Below are 10,436 nucleotides of genomic sequence, written 5' to 3'. Positions count from 1 at the left end.
CGTGGGCGGGCGAGGTTAAACGCTGATTGGCGGATGGCTTGCGGTCCGTGGCTGCGATTGGCTAGCGCCCGTGCCATTTCCGTTAAACTCCCGCCCGCTTTCGAGAACTCTCAAATGCGATTGGCTGGCGCGGCCGCTTGTCTTTTTTCAAAGACTGGGAGCGCCTGTGATTGGCTGCGTCGCGCCTCGCGTCGGCCGTTCTTTTCTTGTTGGTTATGTCATTCAAGTAGAAAACACACGGTCCACATGTCTACCTGCGTTCAAGTAAATATTAATGCAAACGGAAGCCGAATATTTAATAAGGACTGGTTGGATAGACAGCTGGAAACTAGACATCACCAATGCTGTTAAAAACTGTGTTGTTGTACATATGAGTGACACTTTTGTCATGCACATATGTTTTGCTTAAATAAAAACAAGCCTGTTTGCAGCTAAACTGAAATTTAATAACACAAACTTCAATTTTATTATCAAATTTAGACACGAGAATATAAAGCATACCTCTCAAAAAAATTCAGATCTTTAATGAATTGCTTATAATTAATATTACAGTAGTTATATGAAATGTAACGGTGTCTAATAGTGACACAGGGATGCAAGAATAATGTCTCAACATTCCAATAATTAATTGTTTATAAGATGTATTACACAAAATAGATGCATTGAAATGTAACACAAATCTCAATTGTATGCTCTAACGCGTTAGTGACTATACAATATATTATAAAATCAAGAAACACATCGATATCATCAATAAATTGCTTGTAAACAATAATACAAGAAAATGAAGCCTCAGTAAAATTTAAATTTAACAAGACTTTATGATGTGATGTGGCAGAGACAACAAGAAACACCCCAAAATAATAATTAAACAAATTGTTTATAAATTATATTACATGTAAGTTCAATAAAATTGACCAAGACGACCCTCACTTTTATGATCTTATGTGGAATATAAGACTTTCCTCTCTGATAGCTTTAATAACTTGTTTATAAATAATATTGTAAGGAACGAACCCTATTAAACGAGACAAACATCAGTTTTATGATATATTTTGGCAGCGACACGAGACTTTCCTCTCACGAACAACACGGGATCATTGCAAATTAAATGTTTAGAAATATAACAAGATTCATGTAATTGAGTAATCAGCAGTGTTGGGGAAAGTTACTTTTAAAAGTAATGTGTTACAATGTTGCGTCGCTCCATAAAAAAGTAACTAATTTCGTTACTTAGTTACTTTTTGTGGAAAGTAGTGCGTTACGTTACTTTTGCGTTACTTTTTAAATCTGGACAGGGCTTGCTTGTTTGTTTTTAAAATAAAAAAGTTATATTTTTGGCAAATATAAAAGCCTTTCACACCAAAAGTGAAGTGAATGCGCCTCAGGCTGAAGGGAAAGTACAGTAGAATACAGAAGAAGACATTTCAACACTTCAGCAATAAACAAAGACACACAGATGTTCGTCTAGAGTAATTTGTGCTGATTAGTACGCTTGAACTGCATCATCGAAGCTCAGAAGTTAATAGAATGGGATTAAATACATAAAGCATATTTGTGTTGTTTAACATTTAATTATTGCAGGTTTGCGTCATATTCTAAGTTGCATTATTTTTTAGAACTACAGTAACATCTAATTTCTGTCACCATGGCAACACCAGAACTGTCAATCAATAAATTGGAAACAAAAAGTAACTTGCGTTACTTATTTGAAAAAGCAACTCAGATATTCTCTTGTAAATTAAAAATGCATTACTTTACTAGTTACTTGAAAAAAAGTAATCTGATTACTTGTAACTCGCGTTACTTGTAACGCCCAACACTGGTAATGACACCCCAAAATCAAAAATAAATTGCTTTTAAATATTACAAGGCAATATTCCCATAATTAAAACAAATTTTAAACCCCGTTTTGGTGACATCCAGGCACCAGTAGCAGTAGTTTCTAGGGATTTGATGAGTTATCTATTTACGGTAAAGCCCAAAACATGAGAAACCTCTAGAGAGGCTTCTGCTGAATCACCGCAGGAACGTTCGGCTCCGGGCTGAAGAAAACATTCGATCAACCGACGCATTATTGGGTTAGCTTGAGACCGTCTTTGGGTGAAAGAGCATGAAATTAGAGAAGCTGTCAGTCTTTGAGCCGTGGAAAGATCACATGAATGTCAATGCACTAAACGGAGAAGATGCATTTTAGAGATGAGAACACACGGTATAATATTCCACTGTCTGCACGGGTTGTTTAAATGATGGTTTCTTTATTTCATTCTGTGGGGTTGCAATAAAGACAATGTAAAGTATACAAATGCAATTTCCACAACTGTTTTGAACAAAGACGTCCAGTATCTTTATTTGTATGACCATAAATGATGCAACCAAGCATTGATAAATAAACACTGACAAAAACAAGTTGTTGATTACGGTGCGCTGTGACAGAACCAGAAAAAAAAGATCATTCCACACATTTATGTTTTCCTCCGATATAGTCCAACTGATTTTGCTCTTTAATGAAGGTCTTCCAGCTTTGGGGTGAGGAAGGGGACGTGAGCAAAGCAGCGATCCGCCCAACGGTCTCAAGAGTAGCTTGACGTCTTGCTGCCGACGTCATCCTCTTGCATTCCCATACTCTGAAACACAGAACACAGCTTATAAAAGCTCGTCCTTTAGAAGCCTGTAATTGGATTGATGATTCATGAGCTTGTTCAGACTAGTACCTTTTGCACAAACTGGGGGTTTACAGTGATCTCTTGATCCATGGACTTCAGTTTTTCATCTACCTCTATACATTTCAGCATCTGCATCAGGACAGATATCAGTGAGATAACACTACAAAACGACCATCATTAATGCAGTGGTGCATAAACATTATACTGCATTTCAAGTGCACAATCTGAAATATTTTCCATTTCTCAAACTCCTAATACCTGCAGCGTATTATGAGAGTTAAATTGCATTTTGAACACCACAGCTTTAAAGGGGTCATATGATGCGATTTCAAGTTCTTCTTTCTCTTTGGAGTGTTACAAGCTGATTGTGCATAGATAAGATCCCTGAAGTTGCAAAGACTAAAGTCTCAAAACCAAAGAGACGGGGCATAGAGGACCTACAATAATGTACAGTATTTGAAAAATAATGTATTGTATCAACATATTCTGTTACACCAAATACACAAAATAATGATCTTTAAAAAAGCATCATATGACCCTTTTAATGATTCATTTAGAATATATATAGAATATTAAATAAATGTTAAGTTGTAATAACATTTCACAACATCTGTTTTACTGTATTTGTAATATATTCATATTATTTTATTGCTGTAACAAATAAAACAAAAAATAGGAATTAATAGTTATTTTAAACGGTCATTTTTCACAATATTACTGTATTTATATTATTGTTATATTATAATAAATAAAAAAACAATCATTTAAAAATTTAATAATCTGACACAATATAACTGTATTTACAATAATATATTTACTTCATTATATTACAATAAAGCAAATAGAAAATAAAGTTATTTAAAATTTTAATTCACAATATTACTTTTTTACTGTATTTATAATATTATTTTATTATATTATAATAGGAATTAATAGTTGTTAAATTGTAATTTTTCACAATATTACTGTATTTATATTATTGTTATATTATAATAAATAAAAAACGATCATTTAAAATTTTTATAATCTGACAATATTACTGTTTTACAATATTACAATATATTTACTGTATTTATAATATTTTATTATATGATAAACAACATTTTATTATCTTTGTGTTTATTAACTTTTTATGATCTTCTGACTATTATTTGTTGACTATTATATAATATATTGAGTTTTCTATGTATGTTATTAATATTTCTCTCAAATGTCCTTGAAATATTAATGATTAAGAAGATTACAAATAATGGGGCTGTAAATATGTCATGCATGTTGCTCTCTGGTGTTTAACGTGAGGCGTCATGGTCTCGTTCTCTTGTACACTAGCACTGAGTGAAGAAAAGCACTGTTTTATCATTACAAACCTCTTGGTCGATTTTGTGGAGCATCGCAGGGTTGTTGTATTTCTCAGGGTTGTCATGGAAACAGACCATGCCATCTTTCTGGTTAATACTTGCATAAATCTCTCCATCCTCGATCTGAGAGATGAGAGAGGAAAGATTTGAGCACCAACAAACCTCAAATGTTGAATATGTGACCCTGGAGCACAAAACCAGGCATATCCAGGTAAAATTTCCGAAATTGAGATTAATACATCATCTGAAAGCTGAATAATAAGCTTTCCATTGATGTATGGTTTGTTAGGATCGGACAATATTCGGCTGAGATACAGCTATTTGAAAATCTGGAATCTGAGGGTGCAAAAAAATCTAAATATTGAGAAAATCATCTTTAAAGTTGTTCAAATGAAGTTCTTAGCAATGCATATTACTAATCAAACATTAAGTTTTGATATATTTACGGTAGGGAATTTACAAAATATCTTCATGGAACATGATCTTTACTTAATATCCTAATGATTTTTGGCATAAAAGAGAAATCTATAATTGTGACCCATACAATGTATTGTTGGCTATTGCTACAAATATCCCCCAGCGACTTAACACTGCTTTTGTGCTGCAGGCTCACATATAAAACGTCCAGGGATTGGGATGTAAAACACATCTATATGTCATGATGAGGCTGAGTTCATACCATATGTAGGACGTATTTCTCAGCTTCTTGAGGGCCGGAGAGCTGAACTCGACACGCCATGTCTTGTAAGGATAATGTCAAGAACGTCTGTCAATCACAAGAACAGAGATTACCGTTTCTGTTTGGTCAAACCAAAAAAAATAATAATTAGGGCTGTCGATTTAACGTGTTAATTGTGCGATTTATTATGAAACAAAATTAAAAGTTTCAAATGAATGCATCTAACCACATCTGATGAACATGACTGCGTGATGAAGCCTATCAGAATGCAGTTTTATGAGCCTAAAATTCAAGATATGAGCGCAAAAAATTACGCTCTTGTATTTGTCATATGATAGAGTTTAGAAACATCCCACCAGCAAGAGTGCTGTTTTTTCCCGAATATCTGCACGATATACAAACGTGATATTGATTTAATACAGCAGTTCAATAGTTAACACTGTGTTACATTTTAGACAATATTACCAGTTTTGCTCAATTTCAGCCGAACTGTTCCATCAATCAATCTTTGGTTGTTAATAAATGGAGTGAATCAAATGATTCAATGGCTTGTTTGAACGAATCAGTTGAATGAATGACTCACTCATTAAGACAGTAACTCGCCGCCACATTTCATATTTCAATACTCATTTAAAAAACAAAAACAGGAATATTTAAAACTCATTAATCTCAGCATTATTTTTGCAATTCTAATTGCTGAACAGTCTGTGTAAATATACCTAAATGGCACTTCATAAAAACCCTTATATGCCATTGTAGCGTAGTGTGTAATATGGCTGTGCAATTAACCGAAAAGTTTCGATTTCTACTTACAACGATTATGAAAATCCAATAATCGAGATTACACAATTATTGCATCCCATTCCGCTCCACTCCGGTTTCGCTCCTCCATAAAAGCCCAAACTTATTGTGCAAATCAGCAAAATCATGTGATTTTCACATTATTGGACTTGTTCCGTGTTTTTAAAAGCATGAAATAGAACTTGCGCTGTTCTGTGCATGCGCTCCGACACGGAACAGAACACGGACATGCAAACTTTTAGCTTAAAATGCGCGACAAATACACACAAAACTGCGGCGCTTGGTGATTACGTGAACATAAACAGTTGAGAATGAAAACACGTGTGTAACAGTATATTGGATCCGTGCGGCTCTTAAAGCGACAGCAGGTAATATTCCTTCTGCCGTCTGTAATATTAATCAAGCAAAAGACAGAGAAAATCACTCACTTCTCAAATGTAAAACAAAACAGCATAGTCTTCACCGTAAGAATTAAACTCCTTGAGTTAAAGTAGTTTAATTCTTACGGTGAAGACTATGCTGTTTTGTTTTACATTTGATTATTCAATTTCTGTAGCAGGCTGTTACCTAATACTTGCATAAAAAAACTTAAAGCACTGTATTTCATTTGTATCCTTTTCTATTTTTTTACCTTTGCTTTTTTGTATGGCTGTCTATTTATTTTTCAAGAATTTTTGAGGACTTTTATCTTGAGGACCTAGTATTCTGATATTTTGCTGCTCTCTAAAATGTACATTTCATAGCAACCTTAGTTACAGAAAGTGTATGTTTGATATATATTGCTCTTTTTAAATTAATCACTCGTATTACGTTTTGGTCATACGACACCACTAATAACTGTGTTAAATAACCGTGATTACAATACTGACCAAAATCATCGTGATTATGATTTTTGCCATAATCGAGCAGCCCTAGAGTGCAATGAAGTCTATACTGAAGCAAAGTGTTGATTTCTAAAGCTACGTTTTTTGTATTGTCTAATGTCTACCACAAGAATGACTTTAAATTATCTTTTGGGGTAATTTCTCAGCCCAAACTGATGTGCAATTAATCTGCAATGAATGAATCAGCGCATCATGTAATGAATTAGACTGAAGAAGTTAATCTCTTGACAGTACACTGCTGTAATACATGCAGAACATGTCATTAGTGCAAGTTCAGACCTTGGTGAGCCTCTGAATGTTTTTCTTGTAGAGCGAGGACAGGCACTGTTTGACCAGGCCGGTGTTGTTGTCTCGTGCAAACGTCTCGCTGTGTCTGTTGACCAGAGCGCGCAGCTCGGAGGGGTTGTTGGTGGCGTAGACCTGAGCCAGCTCGTGGTAAGCATTACTGAGGGGCTTTACATCACAAACACACACACAGAAAACATGATGAGCTCACGGGGTCTTTACAGTCAATCCAATGCCACGGTGTCGAGGCAGAAACACTCACCTTGATGAAGCGGCCCACGATCTGTGATGTGTATTTGGGGAGCTGCTGTAATTTGCCATGAAGAATGAGGGACACCAGGATGTACTTCTTGTATGCTTCTAACATGATGTGACTGACAGCCATCGCCGGAGTGGTTATTGCCTGAAAATAGACAAAGCACAAAATGCATGCTTATTCAATAGATATAAACCAGATGCATTCATAATGTCAAATATTAATTGTGAATATTACAATGATTTTGATGTGCTTTTTATTTGGTCATTAAGACTTGAACAGCAAAAACAGAATTTGATTCATTTTCGTGAATCATTTCATCTCAGTGAATCAATTCTGATTCATTAGTGCTACCACTTAATGATATTTAATCAAATCAAATCTTTTTGATGCAGTCAAATGTTTTAGTATGTTGGTAAATGTTGTTTAATACCATGTATTTTGATGCATAAAACTCAAAATGATTAAATATTAGTGTTCATTTACTGAAAACATGCCTAGTTTAGGGTTTCATTAAGAGTATTTGATTCATTTTTGTGAATCAGTTCATCTCCATGAATCAATTCTGATTCATTAGTGCCATCAATTAATGATATGGCATGTAATAAAATGATTTAGTATGTGGGTAAATACTGTTGTTTACTACTAGGGTTGCAAAGGGGTGGAACATTTCCGGACACTTTCCAAAAATCCCTGGAGTATAAAAAAAAAAATCCTGGAAAGTTTCCAAAATTTTTGCAATGTTCCCGAAATTTACTGGAAATTTTCCACCTTTTTGCAACCCTATTTTTTACCATGTATTGTGATGCATAAAACTTAAAATGATTAAATGTTAATGTTCATTTCGTGAATAACATGCCTAGATTATTTTTAAGTAGATTTTTATGATTTGAGGGTCTTTTACAGATGCACCAAAATGTACTCAAAAGGACTTTTAAATGAATATCAGTCCATTGCTTAACTCCATATCATGTTTGTAACCCACACATTTGACTATCATGTTCTAATCACTTATTCTGTAGGTCTTTTTAATAACTATCGAATAGCTTAAGGGTTCATATTCATTTAGTATGCGTGTGTTTGAATCTTCTTGCTTGAAACGTTTCTTCCAATCAATTGTCAAATTGATCATATTCTTGTTATAGAAATCATGTCCAAAATTATACTCTGCAAGAGCGGGAAAATTCGGACCATGTGACTGATGAGATGACATGTTGATTTATGAATTGGGAGGAGAAATATAGCAACCCTCAACTTCTTATAGAGACCCTCTACATTAAACATTTGGAATATACTAGGCTGTAACTGCGGTTTAGTAAAATTATTTTAAAAAATAAATAAATAAATAAAAATGACATATATATAGAATTTTGAACAGATATTGAAAATCACCAAAAGGCCAGCATATAGAGATTTTAGCTATACTGTCTCAGCATTAGCATATGTAAAACTGTACAAAAAAAATAAATACCTGTTCAAAAAAATACAGCGCCCGTTCAAAGTTCTTCAGACCAGTGTAGATCATGCCTCCATAGTAGTAAAAACATAGAAAGTGCTTTGCGTCAAAGGCTCCGTTCTCCTTGCAAATATCCATCATGTCTAACTCCAGGAACGGGACTGCAGGTTTGAAGCACTTTGCTAAGAGGCATAACTGTAAACATAGGGCCAAAGCATTAGTTACACAATAAACATCAAACGATCAAGACCGTTTCAGCCTCTGGGATCACATTTGTGGTCAAAAGACTTTTGGGCTACATTTTCAATATTTATTCGTTAATATTTTGAGGGGATTTCCTGGTACTACACAAGATTCACCTCATTATTTATTTCTATATAAAATAACACAATTATTTTCAAATAATACAGTGTTATAGCAACTGTGTAGTTGCTTACAAGATCCTCTGCAGTGAATGGGTGCCATCAGATTGAGAGTCCAAACAGCTGATAAAAACATCACAATAATCCACAGCACTCCAGTCCATCAGTTAACATCTGGAGAAGACAAAAGCTGAGTGTTTTTAAGAAACAAATCAGTCACTAAGAAGTTTTTAACTTCAAACTGTTGCTTAGGGCTAATATAGGAGTCCATAATAAATAATAGCACTTCCTCCAGTGGAAAAGTGCATCTCCTGTAGTCTCTCACATCAAAATCCAGCCACATATTTGTTTAGAGCTGTTTTGGCTTGCAAACGGTGCAGATTTCTCTCCTGATTCAGACCACTTTTTCACTGGAGGAAGCGTGATTATGGATCATGTATTTTAGTTAAAAACGTGTTAATGCTGGATTTGTTTCAGCTTTTGTCTTCTCCAGATGTTAACTGATGGATTGGAGTGCTGTGGATTATTGTGATGTTTTTATCCGCTGTTTGGACTCTCATTCTGACGGCACCCATTCACTGCAGAGCATCCATTGATGAGACACTGATGCAGTGCTACATTTCTCCAAACCTGATGAAGAAACAAACTCATCTACATCTCAGATGGCCTGAGTGCGAGTACGTTTTCAGCAAATTTTTGGGTGAACTATTGCTTTAATTACCTGTAACAACGCAATAAATATTTAAGGACACCAAATGACATCCTCCCGGTTTTTCACAGCTCTTAAATCTAATAGTTGACTCACCTGACACAGGTCTGCATGCACTGAGGTAAGCTGGTTTGTGTTCATCTGCATCTTGTCTATGGCCTGTTTAATTATACTTATTCCACGCAAAGGCTGTAAAGTAAAAGAGAACTTAATGTCAGCTTTATCATGTAAAGGTAACAACTCCAAAATGATCAAGAGACACTTGCCTGTTTTCTTTCTACAAGGGCGGTTGTCAACTGGTGGCACAGACCAGCAACTGTACGCAGGAATAAAACACAACATATTAGCACAGATTATAACCAGCACAATGAAAAGAATGCGTTTATGTTTATTCTTACATGTGTCTGTGGCGTATCGGATGTGCTCTCCATTGCAGGTGCTGATGAAGAGTTGGACTTGGGAAAACAGGGTCTCAAAATCAGGGATGCTTGGCATGGAAAACTTCACAAACCTGCAATACAATTAAAACACATGACTAAACACACTGTCTCTCTCCCTCACACACACAGATTGTGTTGTGTTTTCCAGATCTCTCTCTGCTGCAGGACTCGCAGGAGGACACGGATGGATGTGAGTTTATCTCTCTGTGTGAGTGAGTGAGTGTGTGTGTGTGAGAAAGTGAGTGTGTGAGTGAGTGTGTGTGAGAGAGTGAATGTGTGAGTGAGTGAGAGTGTGTGAGTGAGTGAGTGTGTGTGTGTGTGAGAGTGAGTGTGTGAGTGAGTGAGTGTGTGAGTGAGTGTGTGTGTGAGTGAGTGAGAGTGTGAGTGTGTGTGTGAGAGTGTGTGTGTGTGTGAGAGAGTGAGTGAGTGAGTGAGTGAGAGTGAGTGAGTGTGTGAGAGAGTGTGTGAGTGAGTGTGAGAGAGTGTGTGAGTGTGAGTGAGAGTGAGTGTGTGTGTGAGAGTGAGTGTGTGTGTGTGAGA

The 10,436-nt window shown here is 35.5% G+C and overlaps 1 protein-coding gene across 1 annotated transcript in view; it reads right to left on the bottom strand.

Annotated features, from left to right (window-relative positions):
• Positions 1 to 2,243: 2,243 nt before the first annotated feature.
• The window catches only part of cops3 (COP9 signalosome subunit 3), a 9,377-nt gene continuing 1,184 nt past the window's right edge, over positions 2,244 to 10,436 (bottom strand). Inside the window, exons 3-12 of the mRNA XM_016286119.1 lie at positions 9,855 to 9,967; positions 9,723 to 9,772; positions 9,553 to 9,645; positions 8,401 to 8,580; positions 6,936 to 7,076; positions 6,668 to 6,841; positions 4,704 to 4,790; positions 4,034 to 4,147; positions 2,715 to 2,795; positions 2,244 to 2,627 (exon numbers count right to left, since the gene is read on the bottom strand). Coding sequence (XP_016141605.1) covers positions 2,574 to 2,627; positions 2,715 to 2,795; positions 4,034 to 4,147; positions 4,704 to 4,790; positions 6,668 to 6,841; positions 6,936 to 7,076; positions 8,401 to 8,580; positions 9,553 to 9,645; positions 9,723 to 9,772; positions 9,855 to 9,967 — 1,087 coding nt within the window. The 3' untranslated portion in view covers positions 2,244 to 2,573. The remainder of the gene's footprint in view (positions 2,628 to 2,714; positions 2,796 to 4,033; positions 4,148 to 4,703; positions 4,791 to 6,667; positions 6,842 to 6,935; positions 7,077 to 8,400; positions 8,581 to 9,552; positions 9,646 to 9,722; positions 9,773 to 9,854; positions 9,968 to 10,436) is intronic.

Source organism: Sinocyclocheilus grahami, unplaced genomic scaffold (assembly GCF_001515645.1).
Source record: "Sinocyclocheilus grahami isolate Dianchi unplaced genomic scaffold, SAMN03320097.WGS_v1.1 scaffold206.1, whole genome shotgun sequence".
In the NCBI taxonomy this organism is placed as follows: domain Eukaryota; kingdom Metazoa; phylum Chordata; class Actinopteri; order Cypriniformes; family Cyprinidae; genus Sinocyclocheilus; species Sinocyclocheilus grahami.
This window is presented reverse-complemented; position numbering and strand designations above follow the sequence as displayed.